Below are 17,948 nucleotides of genomic sequence, written 5' to 3'. Positions count from 1 at the left end.
AACTCCAGTAGCGGCTGCTCCTGGGGTTGCCTTCTGAATGTGGCTTATACAATATTTCATCTGTGCTGACACCTTTCACTCTCAATTATTTGGCTGCTGTCAAAACAAATCAATCAAATTATAGCACTGTGTCTTCATGTTACCATTCTATTGCAAGTTAGCAGCATTAACTTTGAAATATATGGAAGTATAAATTTTATCTCTATATATTTATTTAATGCACTTTCTCCATGTGAGTTATTTTTCCAAACACAGCGAAACTCAATTATCTTATGTCAAATGTTTGGGAATTAGTATATATAATATATATATATATTTGCTAGAATTTCCTTAAAATAATGCACACCAAGGGAACTGAGATGCATAAAAATGTGTTAATGGACCTGTATATTTGATGCTAATCCTAATCCAGTGACAAATGACAAACATACTATGTTCTTTTTTTATTTTTTTAGTTTTTGGCTATAACTTTGGTAAGCACAGTTGGGATGGATAACACTAAACTGGAAGTAAAAGGCGAACGAGGAAGAAAGTATTTGTTCAGAGATTACGTTTTACGTTAGCAATATTAATAAAAATATAATTTTCAAGGTAAATTGTTCCAGAAAATTAAAACTGGTGTTATTTAAACCACAGTTTTACAAACACAAATATCCTTCCCTATAGCACCAGATCTAAACATAACGGTACCGTTTCCACTGCCCTACATGAGGATAGTAGGCATGACCCAAAGGTTCTTTAAAAGAAGAAAGGAAGGGAAAAAAGGACTCAAACATTTTCATTTTGAGATTTTAAGGCTACAACTACTTTTTTTAAATAATAGATTTAAATCAATTGAGTTATTTTTCAGCAAAAGAGCAAACACTGTTGAAACTTTCATGTAGACACTCTTAAAATAGCTTCTTTATATATGGAAACCTGGCAAATCCTTAGAAGATTAAAAAGCAAACTGACATACTTATTTTGGACTCCTTCTTGTTGCATTCCGGCTAAATAAGGGGTAAGCAACAATCAAAAACACCCACATTAATGTGGAGATTATGTCCATGAAAAAGAGTTCAAACACAGAGATATCTACAGGAGCCCCACATAACCTGGTGCACAACGATTAGACAAGTTGAGAATGCTTCCTTAGCCTCCATTGTGCCTGTCCTTTCCTCTTCCAGGGCTTGAAGAGTGGTGCTCCTTCCCTAACCTCTTCTCCCCAAGAAATCTCTTCCCTTCCTAGCTTTAGTCATGGTTTCTATGTCAGGATCTCCAGTACAAATCTTTTTCTGAATTCTAGATCCAGGTATTACTAACTGGCTACTGGTATCTCCATTTCAGTATTCTACAGGAAATTTGAACGAATCATGGTCAGCTTAAACTAGGGATCTCCTCTCTCTTTCCTCTTATTCCTCTACATTTAACCTATTACCAAGTCTTATCAAACCCACCTTGTTAATGCATCCTAAATCAGTCCCCTGCTCCCCATCATTGCTACCAGGACCTCTTCTCCCTGGATTCCTGCAACAGCCTCCTAACTAGACTGGAGTGCCTACTATAGTGCCTGGCAAATAGCAGATGCTTGGTAAGTATTTGTGAAATCTATCAACCAATCTTTGGGCACAATTCATAGAAGGAAATGAGGTTTAGCTTTTCCCCAGAGGAAGCTGAGAGAGAATAGCTGTGATCTCTCACTAGCAATCTGCCCTGCAAGAATTACACACATAAGAGTAGATACGGTTTTCTTGGAGAGCATTAGTTCTCCATTCTCTAAACAGTGGGCCAAGAAGAATTGGGAACCGTCTCCCATTTTCTTATTTTCAATAACCCCCCACTCTCTGTCCCCACACTTCCCTCGGATACAGAACTTCTCTGTATTTTGGTTCCAGAAGAGAAGTGAGCAAGTAAACCCGCTTCCCTTCCATACATGGTAGTGGAGTGAGATTGTGAATTTCAATCACAGTCTTTTCCTTTTTTAGGCATCATGACATTCTAGTGGCAGCCATCTTGGAAAAGAGCTACTCACTTTTGCCAACTCTGATAGCTGGCCTGGAATCTAATCCAGTTTGCACATCCTAGTGTAGAATCATTGCTTGATGCCATCAGAAGCCCTGATTTACAGTCTTATTATGTGCAAACTGGGGATCACATTACTTTCCTGCCTTTTGCTTTGAAAATAAATGCTTTGGCTTTGCTTTGACATTTATGTGGCAGCTGGAAACCATTATCCTTTGACAATGCTTTATTCCATTGACAGTATCTCTTAAATACGCAGTATACTAGTCATACTCCTCATTCATGTGCTTCCAGTTTAATCCATGCCCCAGTGCCTCAGTGACACCCGCTTCAAGGATAATGTACTACAGAACAGGCTCTCCAGGTATTTTAAATAAAAAGTCTAAAGCCTCAGAGATACAGAGGTTTGAAAAACTGCCAAAGTAAGACACATTGCAACTACTTTTCATAACTTCTTTATGGTGGATTTGGTATTATTGTATGGCGTGTCTTGTGGAGCTCTTCTGAATAACACTGTGAATACGAATTTATGCACTAGGTATTTTTAATATTGAGCTTTGTGACAGCAAGCCACGTATCATTGCGTACTAAGAACCAAAGTCCTTTCTTCTCATTTCTGTGGCAGGTACTGCATGGCCCTTTTCTGTGAGTGGTAATGGATCTCTACTTTCACGTTCACGATGCCAGCGGGGATGCAACTTTCTGAGTGTGGTCATCACTAGAATAGCACAAAATTAAATCACAAGAAAAAGTGGTGCATCTGGCCACCTACTTGTCTTCCTCAAGAATGGTACCAGAAGGTTTAGCACATATTTCCATTCCCACCCACCACCTCCCTGCCAGCAATTTCTCCTTCGATCAACAAAATCAAGCACATTTAAAGACAATTTTATTAATATTAAATACTGTTCATACATAATGAATGCATAGAATTGCTTTGTGATTGTATTGTTTTTAATCTGAGAATTAATGCACTTTGTATTGAGAGTTGCTTTTTTAAAGAAGGTGGTTAGAAGGTTAAGACAGCAGACCCATAAACCTAACCTTGGCAATGCTAGTAATTATGTTGTGGATATGGCCTTCCACCTTAACGAATAGAAAGTATTCTGATTTTAAAATAAAACTTGTTAATATAAGAACATTGTCTGGAATCTACCAGCAACACTTTGTGATATACAGTATTTATCTTTTATCATTTCCTCCCTCTCTCTGTGAGTGTGTGTGTGGGTGGGGAGGGGGCTTCCTTTAAACAATTGGGATCACATTACAGGCATTTGAAATCTTGATTATTTTAGTGTTAGCTTCTGTATCTGAGAAACTGAGCAAACAACATCGTTTAATGGGGAACTTGAGTCTCCCATTTCCATAAAGATTTTCCTAGTTTCAATTTCATTAGAAGTTTTGTATTTAAACTTTGTTTTAAAAAATGTTGGTATTTTGTGAAGCCCTATAGCATTCACTTATGTTTTCTCTTTTTGGGGAAAAACTGAAACGTATTTTGCATACCATAAAATTCCCCTTTTGTACAAATTTGACAAACACGAACAGTGAACCATCACCACGATCTAGATAGAGAACAGTTGCATCAGCTCCAAATTCCCTTGTACTCCTTTAAATTCACCTGCCCCCCATTTCAGCAATTACTGATCTGCTTATCATCCCTCTACTTTTGTCTTGTCCTGAATGTTACATTAATAAATTCATTGCTTCATATGCCCTAATTTGCTATTTTAAACAGTCCCCAATTGGCCCATATATTTGTTACCCATTTTTACGTTTATCATTTGAATCCTATGGTTATAAATTGTTAATGTGCGTGTTCTGAAAAACCACATGGATGGACCATGTGATCTAATGGGTTCACCTAATAGAATTCTAGAACCTCAGGGTTGGAAAGAATCACCTAAGTCAAATACTTCTGCAGCATATCATTAATGCAATGGCTGTCAGACACAGCGCCTTGTCATAAAGTTTCCAATTTTGTGCTCCTCCTCTGTCCTCTTAGGGTTATTTATTTTCCTCCTCCACACCACTAGCAGCTGGCTTGATCAGGTGACTTGTCTGGCCAACAGCACGTGAGTGGAAGTGATATGAGCAGCTCTTGAGCTGAAGCTTTAAGAGCCACTGTAGTTCTGGCATTCCCTGCTCCCTTTGTAATGAAAAAAAAAAAACATATCCCAGACAGGGGCCACTTCCTCTGCCTGGATCCTAGAAGGCGGAGGATGTGCAGCAGAGTCATGCACACCTATGACCCATATGTAATATGATATCAACAAATAAACACACCTTCCTGTTGGAGATTTTGAGATTTTGTGTGTAGCACTTAGGACTTCTCCCTGGGACACTCTTTCCTCAGATACTGGACAGCTTAATCCCTCTCGTCCATTGGGTCTCTGTGCAGTGTAGAGACCACGACTTACGACCTTGCATAAAATGCATCATCATATCCTCATCCCTGCCACACTTCCCCACCTCCATCTGCCTCACTCCCCCACTGGCATACATGTGCATTAAGGAACTCTTTGTTTACTGCTATGTCCTAAGTCCAGATCACGACCTCTAATGCTTTGAAAGTTCAGTAAGTATTCGTTGAACAAATGAATAAACATTGTCTTAATAGAAAAACAAAAATAAATAGGTTGGTTTCTGTCAAACTGGTGTGGTCCTTTATTGTCAGATAATTAAAACTATATAACTTGATACATAGTTTTTATTTGTCTTCTAGTTCCAAAACTTACTCTAGGTTTTTTTCTTTTCTATTAAAAGATTTTGCTCTGTCTCGCTTCTTGTTTTTATTTTTTTATTTATTTTTGAGATGGAGTCCCACTCTGTTGCCCAGGCTGGAGTGCAGTGGCACGATCTCAGCTCACTGCAACTTCTGCCTCCCAGGTACAAGCGACTCTCACGCCTCAGCCTCCTGAATAGCTGGGACTATAGGTGTCCACCATGATGTCCAGCTAAATTTTGTATTTTTAGTACAGACAGGGTTTTGCCATGTTGGCTAGGCTGGTCTTGAACTCATGACCTCAGGTAATTGGCCTGCCTCGGGCTCCCAAAGTGCTGGGATTACGGGCATGAGCCACTACTCTTGACCTCTTTCTTGTTTCTTACATTACAAGCTGATTCAAATTCTTGGGATTACCCAGGCATAAATAAGTAAATGCAAACATATATCCATGAAAAATTATAGCATAACTGCATTGTTTTTAAGTATGTTCATCTCTAACATTTCAGGATCTATGATGGCCACACTCACACACATCAAGGCATACAAAATCCTCAGTGCTGCCTTCTTTCCGCTTGTATAGTCTGATTTCTTGCCACCTTGGATTCCCAATTTTCATTGCACAGACAGAGCTATTGATAGAACCTGTAGACTCTGGTCTCCTTGTGCCTTCTTCTCTACATATGAATGCTCTCTTTACTTCTCTTTACTGGACTCTTACTTACTCTTTAAAATGCACTCATTCACACTTGAGCACCTTTTACAAGTAAGCCAGTCACTTTCTTTGTTCTTGGGCCACTTTATTGAACCAAATAAAGATGCCTGTCACAGGGCTTCCATTCTAGGGGCAGAGTCAGACATAAATGATGCATATTAGCAATACATTATACACAGAGATTCTCCTCTACAGCAGCAGGCCCAAGCATCACAACGCTGCTGACCCTGCCCTCGATGGCTACAGGAGGTATCACCCAAAATGCTCAAGGCGGCCAAATAAAGAAAAACACTTAAACATTCTTGAGATTTTATAAAAGGTCCTAAGTGTTAGGGAAAAAGAAAATGCAGAAAGCGAGTAAGGGAGACAGGAGTGCTGGGGCAGGGGAGGAGGAGGAAGGAAGGTTTGATGCTTTCTGGGTGGGAATAGAGTGCTTCAGGCAGAGAGAACAGCCTGTGCAAAAGGCCCTAGGCTAGGAGTACGTGCAAAGGACACCAAGGAGGCCAGAGTGCCCTCACATCAAGGTTGATTTAATTGAAAGAGAGGTGTGTAGGGAACAAAAAGGCAAAATAAATTAGATTCAAGATGTCCGTCTTGGTAAAAACTTTGGCACAGGGAACTGACCGGAAGCGGAAAGATCAGAAGCATTCCCTTTTCTGAGAAACTGCATTTTCAAAGGAGCTACACATCCCTATCTGTTGGAAACATCAAGCAGCCCATTAGACCTCCAGCTTCCATAAGCTATACACGGACTGAGAAACTCCCCGAAGAAAGGTATATTCCTCAATTTCCTCATCAGATTGGCCAAGCAAGATAACAGACAGGAAAGAATCTCCCAGGGGTGTGGCCAAGGGACAAGGAGAACAGTGGCCAAAGCTGCTTCCCTAGAGACACACAATCAAGGAACCTCCATGATGTCTGCCCACTGGGACGTTGGTATGGTCATAGATAAACAAAATGTGGCATATTTTTATGATGAAACACTGCTTGGAAATTAACAGAAAGGAACTACTGGTTGACACAACAACATGGATGAATCTCAAAAACATTATGCCAAACAAGAAATGGCAGACACGAAAGAATACATATAACATGAATCCATTTATGTGAAGTTCTAGAACAGAAAAAAACAGATTACCTGGTTGGATGGAGGGGACGGACTGCAAAGGGACACAGAGGAATCTTTTAGAGATAATTAAATGTTTTCTGTATTGATGGAGCCTGCACGGGTGGATGCAATTATCAAAACCCATTGAACTAAGCAAGTAAGGTCCATGCATTTTCTTGTATGTAAAGGATACCTCAGTGAAAACAACAACACAAACAAAAGGGAATATAATGTAACTTGCACATGAAATCCCTAATCCCCAAACTATTCCCACATACTTCAGCATCCACAGGCTTTAATATGGGGAGTCAGAGAAAACCAGGGCAGGTTTCCTGCCAGAGCAAAGGGAAGAAAAACCATCTTGGCCTTGATTTTTCAATGGCCTTGAACCTAATTGCTTTTCCATGTTCAGGTTTAGCAGCACTCTTTAATGTATTTTTGGTCATTAATTTAAATGTTATGCTTGACTTAACTGGAATGTTCACACTTTGACATAAATCTCCTATGTAGCACATTTATATTCTCCATTTATGTTGCCTACAGTGATTAGTAGGTCATTCTGGTCTGTGCTGTCAGAACAAGTCACTAACCTGAACCATCTGTCCTAGAAGTAGACTCAGCTCTACCGTCCCATTAACCCCTTTGCTGCCTGTTGTCACTCATGTCGAGGCTGTATATATCTTCATTTCTTGCCTATGTTTCAAAAAAGCAAAAGATCCAACACATTTGCATGAGCTCCATAAAGGGGATTTTATTTTGCTACATCAACTAACAACCTCTGTTTTTACCCTAGGACTGTACATCTTTAGTGCAGCTATCTGTGTTCCAAAGTAATAAGTAAAAGGGAAGACACTGACTTTTCAAGGAGCTTATGGAGTATGTGACAGAGCAAGCTTAGTTATCTTCTTTCTGTGGAGTTTATGGCCATTATTCGTCTTATTTCACAGGTGTGAGCTTGCTTACAGTCATCAGAGGCCAAAGCCCAATAAACATGGGATGAAGGACACAGGGATGGAGAGACCCAGTGTAGCTGATGGCGGATGGTACTTGCAAGGGGCAAGGGGCACTCAAGGCAAGGTGGGAGAGGGCACAGAACTCAGCTATTTCACGTAGGGACACAGGGCTTTGAGGAGGAGGTCATTTCTAGGTCTCATCTAAATGCTCCGAGTAGAGCATTTCTGGGTTTGAATCCCACCCAGAGCTTCCAAGGACATCGTTCAAAATAGTCAGAACCTAAACCTCACCATTGGCATCTCCTGAGCTCAGAATTTGTCTCAGTCCTTGCTCACGGGAGGCCCTACTGGCTTTTACTATTCCCAACAGAAAGGCCAATGTCCGGCCTGCCTTACCTGCCACCCCTTCTGCTGATGAGGGAGGCTCAGCATGTTTCTTAAGCTTGCTTGTTCATGTTCCATACCACATCATTCTGGCTTCCCACTTCCCACCCATGTCATAGCCGAGAACACAGAAATGAACATCTCAATCTGCGGGCAGTCAATCTCCAGTCTGGCCAGTGACACGAGATAGCTTAAATTAAAAGGCTCAGCCTCACGGTAATTTCTCTCTTGGATAGTCAGAATTTTAGATAGACATGGAGATAAGGATAAAGATAAAGATAAACATGATGGAGATAGAGAAAAATGGAGAGTTCCTGACAGGTACATGAATTGGAAAGATGCCTAACCTTAGAGGAGACAAAATGGAACATGAGTGAACTGGAATTATGGTTCAGCCAAAAGCCAACCAGTGCAGTAGAGAAACGTCCTGTAGGGAGCAGGAGAAGACAGGGAGATGGGTCATTTTTCATTCTGGGGGTGGGGATTAGATACATGCCTCCTGCAGAGAAGAGGATGATATAGCCTGCAGCCTCGTGGGTTTGCTGGATGCTCTAATGCCCAAATTTCATTCCAGGTTCCAATGAGACTGGGTTACAGGGCTGTTCCTAGGATCCTGCAAGATGTCTAACTCCTTACAACTGTGTGTCTTCTTACAATAAGACTTCATCACTGAAGAGACAGCAAGGAATCTCTTTCTTGCTGGGAAGGATTTGAGAGAAAGAGAAAACAATCCCCAGACCACACATCTAGGTTTTCTGCTGAGTTATAAGGTCTTTTTATCAGCAAAGCAAAACTTTCATTGGATAAAATCTTAGAGCAAGGACTTCAAGAGGGCTTCCATTATGTAAGAGAACTTCCCTTGGTCTTGAGGATACGAAAATCCTAACAGAAGCAGAAATGTTCCCACACATTATTCCTTTCAGTCATTCTCATCTGGAGGCCTGCGGTGGTGAGTGAGAACAGGAGCATTAATGAGGACATTCACTGCCTCACGTGGGTCCTCCATTATCATAAGAGTCTCTGATTCTGGCTGCTGGTGATATTGGGGGATGCGATGGACTGGATGTGTGTTTCCCCCACCCCACCAAGTTCATATGTTGAAATCCTTACCCCCAAGGTGATGGTATCAGCAGGTGGGGCAGATCAGCAGATTAGGTCATAAGGGTGGAACCCTCATGATGAAATTAGTGCCTTTATAAAAGGGACCCTGAGAGCTCCCTCATCCCTTCTGCGGTGGGAGGACACAGTAAAAAGACAGGTAGACATCTATGAACCAGGAAGTGGACCCTCACCAGAACCGAATCTGCCTTGATCCTGGACTTGCCAGGCTGCAGCACTGTGAGGAATACAATCTGTTGTTTATAAGCCACCCTGCCTATGGTTTTCATGTTTATAGCACCCCAAACAGATGAAAGCAGGGAGTTGCCTAATAAACTTTGAATAATCTCGCTAAGATCAGCTTTTCTTAAACTTTAATGTGCATGGGGATTATCTGGGGATCTTTTAAAAATGCAGATTCTGTTCAGAGGGTCCCAGGTATCTTGGGTAGAGCCTGAGATCCTGTATTTCCAGCAAGCTCCCAGGAGACATTGATGCCGCTGGTCTGGGGACCATGTTTTGAGAGGAGATTGTGATATGACCCCCGCTGTCAGAGTCGACAAGAGCTGCTCTCAGTGTAACAGCATGTCATGAGTGCTCATTAAAATACATGTATAAATCACGGCCTCTGAGGCTCTGAGAGCTATTCCGTGTGACTTGATAGGGGATGTAAATGAACAAGCTCTCGATCACTTCAGTAAAAAGGAAAATATTTGAAATCTTATCCCTGAATTCCAAACCATTAAGGGACTGATGTCAGCAATTTTTTTTTTTTTTCCTTTCATCCTAGCAAATTTGTGACTACTGAGCTAGAATAACAGACAGGCTGGAGGGCTGGGTAGGAAGGTTGGAGATAATTCCAGTTGGCCGAACTGTTTCATGAATAAAAGCTTAACACTTCACAATGAGGAAAAGGGAACTATTCATGACCAAGCATGTTACATGGTAACAGGCTCTGCTTCAGACTAGGTGTGCGGACTAGGTGTGCAACCTCCCCCTCACAATCACCCACCAAACCTGTTTTATAAAATCACTGGAGAAGCGGGGTGTTTATTATAGATGAGAAGACTTAAGAGTCATTTTTAAAGACTCTGAAAAGCCTTGGCCTGAGGTTACTGTGATTATTGTATAGGAAAGAGACGGGGGAAAGGAAACAGCCTTCTCCCCTCGCTGTTGACTATATGAATGCGTGTAAGGATTCCTTCTAAGGTACTGATAGTCCATTTACAAGACTCTCACCCTTAACCTTTGAGAGAGGATGAGATTTGAGGTTATCTTGAAGACTGGCTCAGTCTCAGAGCTCCTGCAGATGACCTTTCAGTCTGTCAGTCATTCACCACCATCCCAAGAGTCCCACTACTTCTGCAACATAACCTGGGAAGCTCCATAAACCATTGATTCTGCCTAGGGATTGTCAAGGGCTGTGCAGCAGGTCACCTAAAGATGGGAAAATCAGCTTTGGGATGGCTGCTGGTGGATTGATTGCAAGGTAACCACCGGCTTTGCCCTTTAGGTGGTGGACATTCATCTTGGGCACTTTTGAGGCATGAGACTTACCATCCTTATTGCCCTTGAACTTCTCGTTAAGATGACCACCTCTTTCTGGGTTGCCTGAGACTTATATGAAAGGAATAGAAAATCCCAAGGAAATTGGAAGGTAGAACTTTCCTGGATCCTGACAGCGATTTAGGACTTGGGATTCATTCACAAAGATATTAAAGCAGAAGGCATTGGGGAAGGTGTTTGATGTTAAGCCTAATTAGAAAGCTTTTCCTATAACGAGCTGATTTGCAACTGGGAGGTGTTTTATTCTAATAACCTCATCACCTTTCCTCCAACGTCAGTCAAATTTCAAAGAGGAAGACAAAGGGGGAAATGTTCACTTGTGCTTGTGTAGCAGACAAGAGCTTGGGCATCAACTCCAACCCACTTCTGAAGATGACGCTGAGAGGGAAACTGTCAGAAGCATCCAAGGATAAGAAAAGCAAGTGCTTTTGTTTCCTCTACTTCATCAGGCCACAAAGCTTGGGATTCCTTTTCTGAAACCAGAGGTGCCCCAAAGAACCAAACTCCTAATTATAAGCTAATACTGAACTTTGATACTTACAATAAACAAAAACAAAAGGGAAAATCTTGGTGGAAGAAGGTCCATGTTGGACCAATCATTAATTTTGAACCCTTAGAAAAACAGGCACTAATATCTTAAGAATACCAAACCATGACCAAGAAATAACAAGTTTACTTCTTTTTTTTAACTCTGATTTTTGGCATCCATCTTAACCAAGCAGGATTAATTCGTGGCCTAGGAGCTCTTCAGGCTTATGTTTATTTATAATATTCAATATTCCCATAAGTGCAAATGTTCCAAATGGAAGGCTGCATTTTGATAATGCCCATTTCTTCATTAAGATTTCATCATCCGCCTACATGAAAGAGCCTCTCCCTACACTTTGTTGCTTTGGCTTTCACCTTGTGTATTCCTGCTTTATTTGCTTAATCTTGAGATCTGGCTTCCCAGGCACTCTCAAATTTGAAACAAGCAAAGTTTGTGCATTAGCGTATCCTGGGCATGCATGATTTATGAATGGCAGGTTTCTTGGCACAATTTAATGGTACAAGAGAGACTTTGTTTTAAACATTAAAATGGAAGTCAAGAAGTGGCAACAATGGGTGGGGTAGCAGAACACAGAGCATGGAAAGAAGTTTGGGTCAAGAGTTAACCAGTTCTTACTTGGTCTGTTTCTTAGTCTTGTGGACTGATTCTTCAATAAATTATAAGAAGCCCTGACATTTGACCAACTAAAAAAGTATTTTAAATTACCGTTCTGATAACTTACCCAGACAAGCCCTCATTCTGCAAAAAATTTAATTGTTAATGTTTACTTATATGAAGAAATCAAACATCTTTGACTAGTCCAAAATAAATTCATTTTCTCTTTAGCAGACATCCTACTTATATTCAGGTCATTTTCCACCAAAATAACTCTTCCTCTGACAGAATCTTTTGTAAATCAATCTATCAGTCAATGCTACCAAATCTTTTAAAGAAAAGTCGAAACCTTCATAATATCAAGACAACTACCCTTCCTGAGTAAAATTAGAGTCTGACTTGTTATATGCCCCTGTAATATAAAGGCTCAACATACAAGTCTATTTTTCTCATTGCAAAATACGAGCTCAAGTAACACAATTTTTGTTTAATAGCTATAACTAAAACATACTTTATAGAGCAAAATAATCATTAATAAATTATTCCAAATAATATCTTGTATTTGAGATGTTCCAATCACTTCAAACACAAACAAGAAACTCTAACTTTTCTTTACCCATGGCTAAATTGAAGAATTGGTGAGATGATAACTCAGGTCTTCAAATAACAACACAGGAATTTTACTTTAAAGTTTTTGATATGTCATGCAATGATTGACTCATAAATGCTTCCAGGAGACCTGAAAAGTTTTGATACCAATGTTAGGAAATGAGGATTGATAAAACCAGTGGCTTGTGCAAGCTCAGGATTCACACACAACTGAAAATTTTGCTTCCTACAGAAGCCTTCCATATTGTTTAGGGCAGAAGCAACTCTGAACCACATTCACCATTCTAGGCACATTTTTTTGTCTGCTTCAGAGAATACTGGCCAATTGGTAGAGCCTTAGGTGGCGCATGGACACTATGGATTACCTTGTAGATTTTGCAATGGCAGAGTCATAATGCCTCCGGCTGCAGCTGCTGCCACCAGCCCTTGGATGTTGGTGAGATTCGCTGTTGGCAGTGTAAGAACCAGTCCTTGCTGGCCTCCTAGCTGTCCTGCCATGTTGAAGGGGATGAGGATTGGCTGGTTGAGGGCTGGGGGGCCTCCTGGCATCACGCCGGCCACAGCAGAAGCTAACTGCTGTGCCGTCAGAAGTGGCTGCAAGGAAACAGATAAAGCTAGCTCACTTACCTGTGGAACCAAGGCATGGGTTTTAAAAACATCATCCTTCCATTTAAGCAGGGTCAGAAAGTTCCCAAAGAAGTACCAAAAAATATGCTGTATCCCATTTAAAAAAATGATTGGTAGAAAAAAATGTCAAAGTTGCATTTCATTGATATCTTTGGAAAATTTCATTTGGTTTGGACTTCTTCTGAGGAACTCAAATACCTTTACAAGTAATAACTTATGTTTACATGCTGTTCTTCCAATGAATTTCCATTTGATCCTGTCTTCATGTATTTGAAGCTCTCAGCTAATTTATTCTCTGTTGCTCCAGAAAGAACTTATTGGGATCAGTGGGATTTTTTGATTCAAAAAGAACAACGAAATACTACTTTTGACTTTTAAATCAACAAAAATAATGTAGAAAATTTACTCAATGCTGGAAAGTCTCTATTGGCACCACTATGCAGATTTATGGCTGCGGGATATGTATACTAGCATAATCCTTTTGGAAAGCAATTTAGAAATAGATTATCAAGAGCTGCAGAAATATTTATCCCCCTTTAACTCAGAATATATTCCTAGGATATAGCTTGAAGATATTATTCAAAAGGAAATAAGATAACTGCATAAAAACCTGCATTATGTTTCAAAATACATAAATATTGAAAATAGTTTATTACAGTACTAAACTAGATAAAATATTGCACAGTCATTAAAATGGATCATTATGACACCTCTTTAGAAAAGTAGAAAATGTTTGTAATATGAGAATACAATAGAAAATAAGCTGGATAACTATTAAGTAAACTTGAATGATTATTGTTAAAATGGTAGAATTATGTAAAAATGGTACAATGACAAGATCTAAAGCAGAATATAAGACATAAAAGTATTTGATGTGGATAAAACTTAAAATCTTTGAAAATAATTCTTTTGTTACTACTCTAACATCCTTTGCCCAATTAAAATGATATTATACAAACACATGTTTATGTGCACTATGGATGGAACAGCCTTTCTCTGGTAGGGAAAGGCAACTGCTGGGCATGTTTTGAGGGCAGCACGTGGGCTCTTCACCAGGATGACATGGGAGGGATTCCTGCCCTGGTCAAGCCAGATGACCCCGAGAGTCATTTGATTTTAAAGTCCTTGATTTAGGACTTTTATTGCAGCCTTGTGGGAGCCATGTGGAACATAATAATCCCATATCTGTTGTTCTTCTACAAGAACCAATGCAAAACTCTTATGTGAGGGATAGGTAATTAAATACAGGCATACTACCAAGCCCAGTGTGTATAGCCAGACACTATTCGAATGCTGTAGTTATTCTACCAACGAGATACAGAGAGGCTAGTAACTTGCGCAAGTCCCATGTCTAGTTGAGAGGGGGTTCAAGTTCAAACCCAGGAAGGTTGCTCCAGAGCCCGTGTTTTACCCCTTTCTTGTATCCCCTCCAATACAAAGAACAGATTTAGAGAAGTGGGGTTGCTTTATCTGAAGAATGAGGGGAGGTGTGGAGAGGGCTAAGTCCACACTATGGCCATTCCCTGCAGTGTTTCTTTCAGGACCCTTTGGGGGAAGACTCTGCAGAACCCTAGGATTCTGCACAGCTGAGTTTAGAACTGCTGCTTTAGACCCCATAGGCCTTGTTCCTAGTGTATTTGTGCACTTTGCTAAATTCACACCAAGTAACTGTGCTTCCCTTTTTAAAAAAATATTCTAATGAGCAAAATAAATATACTTCGGGAACGAACACAAAATTACATGCTGGCCCTCAGATTCCAGGTGTTATATCACTGTCAATAGTGATATTATGGTAAGAGGGAAGGCAAATGAGTAGCTCTCAGACCATACATGGGTCATAGATTTGGGGGGTTTGGCCTGCAGCATTTTAAAAATAGGATTTGTGGGCTCAAGGCAGGGCATGCACTCTCCAGTTTGTCACAGGGCCACCACTCCTCACTGACCTGGGCCTGTAGGGCTGCCTACCCAACCTGAAGGCATTAGAGTGTGTTACCCCCAGTATGTTCACAGGCAGGTGTGCAGGCATGCATACACGCAGACACACATAATTACATGAACACACACATGATGTTACAAGCATAAAATTATAAAGAGTATGACACCAAAAATCCTGTTCCTGAAAGTCCCAGGAAAACTCTCTAGGCTTCCATAAGCCAGCATACATTTGCCCAGGCTTTCTGTCCACAGGCACGGAGCGATCTGTGCTCTGAGATGGACTATGGGATCTGAGGCCACAGGGAGTCTTGGTGGCTAGTGGAATAAGAATGTCAAGACCAACCCTCACTCTAAACTTGCAGGAGCCCTCAATGTGCTGAAAGTCATTAACTTCCAGGAGCAACAATGACAACAAAAGGGAGAGAAAGGCCCAAGTCTCAGCTTCTCTTTCCATAAAAGCAGGATGAACTCTGAAAGCTTCACACTAAATGATAGAGGTAAAAAGGAAAAAAAAAAAGCCCAGCCTTTTATAATTGTGTTCTACATCTCCATATAGCCCACATCAGCCTGTAAAAAAACAAATATTGGGCTTTAAAAAATAATGATTGTATTTCTTTATTAATGCAAGAGCTATGTGTGATGTACAGTATTGTCAAACCCAATAAGCTGAACTTGCATTAAAATTGCATTAACTCTTTTATATTAAATCACATCTTGTATTTCAAAAATGGCTATAGTAAGGTTGAAATAACTTAATTTTCTTCACACTCCAGTCATTAAAGTTTTACTTTCCAGAAAACTGCATGGTAACCAACAGCACAACTGTAGTGGGTTTTAAGTTAAAAAAAAAAAGTATTTCCACATGATTAAAGCCAAACTTTCCTTTAAGAGGAGAGAATAGCTTTGCAAAAGCATATTTTCTTGATGGTATTTAATAAATAATGTAGTCATACAGCTTTTCATACAAAAATTTATTACCATCTTTGCTCTGTTGGAGTTAATTGGATTTAACTCATTATTATTTGGTTATTTATATGGTTAAACCATCCTAAATGCAGCCTAATGGAAAGCAGTTGAGAGATACTGACCTGTGGCCCAACTGGAAATGGTGGGTGGGTCTGACTGGCCTGGTGTTGGTCAGGAGTACCTGGGTCTGATAGTGCCGGGTTTCCTCTGGCCCCTGGAATTCAAAGGAGAAATGCTCCCTTAATACATGATCCAGCCTGGGAACTGCACACGACCCCATTTTCCTGTGATGTCACATAACATTAAGGCATAGATGATATGACAGAGTGGTTTATCAATATCTCCAGTGCTCAAATCACTTATCAACTGCATAAATAATGATGAGAGACATTCAGGATGGCCAAGTTCATCAAGAGGCAGAAGAACAGAACAGCAGGGAATGTAGCACAGTCAGCTTGCATAGAGTATGCCAGTGTGCCACATGTGTGGGAAACTACACCCTTTAAGTACAAGCGAGCCACAGCTAATCTAGTATCCTAAAATTAAACGAAGTGTGATCTCAGATATGACCAAGTCCATCAATATTTTCCCCTAATATGGCTTTCCCCATCTCCTCCATACTCCTAAGCCCTTCTTCCATACTCTGAACACTGAATCTTATGACATCGCTTTCCTGAAAACAAAGCCTTTTTCCATATCACCTTACACAATGTCCTAAAAAGAATATGGCTCTCCCTAAGCAAGTGTCCCAGGTGCTGACTGAAACACTAGGAATCCCACAATAGCTCCAGGGAGCTCCGCCATGCTAAGCACAGAACACAGCTTGCTTCCTTTACTGGAATACTACCGGACAGCAAGGCAGAAAAAATGAAATTCCACCCAAGAGCAAATCCTTCAAACTCTTTTAACATGGTCATTTCTCTACGTGTGCTTCTGTGCTTTGTTTCAGGACAAACTGTAGCAGGTAAGATAGTGGTAGAAACAATAAATACACAAACAAACAAATAAAACCGGTGGCAAATTTGAGAATTTCTACTTGGTAGCTTTGTTTCCTTGGAGTTTTCTAATGGGTGGTTGAAATCCAATTCCAAGCAAACCTGAACAAGATCCCCTCTCCTGATGTTTGTGCGGTGAATAACAAGAGGAACACAGTTCAAACCCTGTTTACCGGCATGCCATGGACAACCCAGAAAAAAAGATAGGACTCTGTCACACTTATACATTTTAAAGAAGGTATTATTGGCTCATTTAAAACAAATTCTCCTATATATTCTCCAAAGGGACAGACTTATAAATAATGGAAACAGGGAAAAATACTTCAGCACATTAAGCTACAAATAAAATTGACTGCTACGTATTATTCAATTGACTTCTATCTCCACCATGATGTGTCAATCATAACAGCATTTTATAATAGGATTAAGCAATAAATGTGCAAAGCCATTATGCGGAAATCTGAAAATCTGATTAATTTGTAATATTTTTGTGCAGAAAGTCAGGAATGGACATTGCTTGGGGAATACTTACAAGCATTCTATTGAAATTTCTAAATTGATTTGGAACAAACTAATAAAAACACAGACTTGCTGACATTTTATAAAGTGAATTCTGTCAAAATATGTTTGGCATTTTAATGATTGCTGTCATTTAATAACAAGGATAAGATGACCCATCATAAGATGCCAATCATTTCCTCAGAATGTACAGAAGACCTTTCTTCTAAATTTTTTATATGTGATTTACCTATTATGCTTAAAAGTACGGCATTTTAAGCTGGGAGATGGCTTGTGCAGTGCAAACCTTTCAAATCTCTGTTCTTTCTTATATACCCAAGTCCCATTTTGCCCTAAAATTCTCAGCAGAAATTTATGTATTCAAAGAGCTTATGAGGTTTCAAAGTGATGTTTTGGTCAAATATTCAGATTAGGTAAATACTCAAATGGCTAAAAGTGAAAATTTTTTAAAATTTGGTTGTTTTCCCATACTTGCCAGGCATGGGTTTTATACCAGACTATGAAAAGAGAGTTTTACAATGCACAGAAAAATAGAAAAGCCCTTTTAAGCAATTAAAAAATGAATACCTTCATTCTAAAAAATTTCTATACCATGCCAAGTCC

At 40.0% G+C, this 17,948-nt stretch overlaps 1 protein-coding gene across 2 annotated transcripts in view; it reads right to left on the bottom strand.

The window, feature by feature from the left end:
- POU6F2 (POU class 6 homeobox 2) overlaps positions 1–17,948 on the bottom strand; it is a 500,263-nt gene that overhangs the window by 251,686 nt on the left and 230,629 nt on the right. For both annotated transcript variants that reach the window (XM_017867376.1, XM_017867377.1), the window contains exons 4-5: positions 15,954–16,045; positions 12,669–12,897 (exon numbers count right to left, since the gene is read on the bottom strand). In XM_017867376.1, the coding sequence (XP_017722865.1) occupies positions 12,669–12,897; positions 15,954–16,045 (321 nt within the window). The remainder of the gene's footprint in view (positions 1–12,668; positions 12,898–15,953; positions 16,046–17,948) is intronic.

The sequence above is a fragment of the Rhinopithecus bieti genome, unplaced genomic scaffold (assembly GCF_001698545.2).
Source record: "Rhinopithecus bieti isolate Rb0 unplaced genomic scaffold, ASM169854v2 scaffold_2439, whole genome shotgun sequence".
NCBI classification, from domain to species: Eukaryota; Metazoa; Chordata; class Mammalia; order Primates; family Cercopithecidae; genus Rhinopithecus; species Rhinopithecus bieti.
The sequence above is the reverse complement of the archived record's forward strand: the minus strand, read 5'-3'. Positions and strand labels throughout refer to the sequence as shown.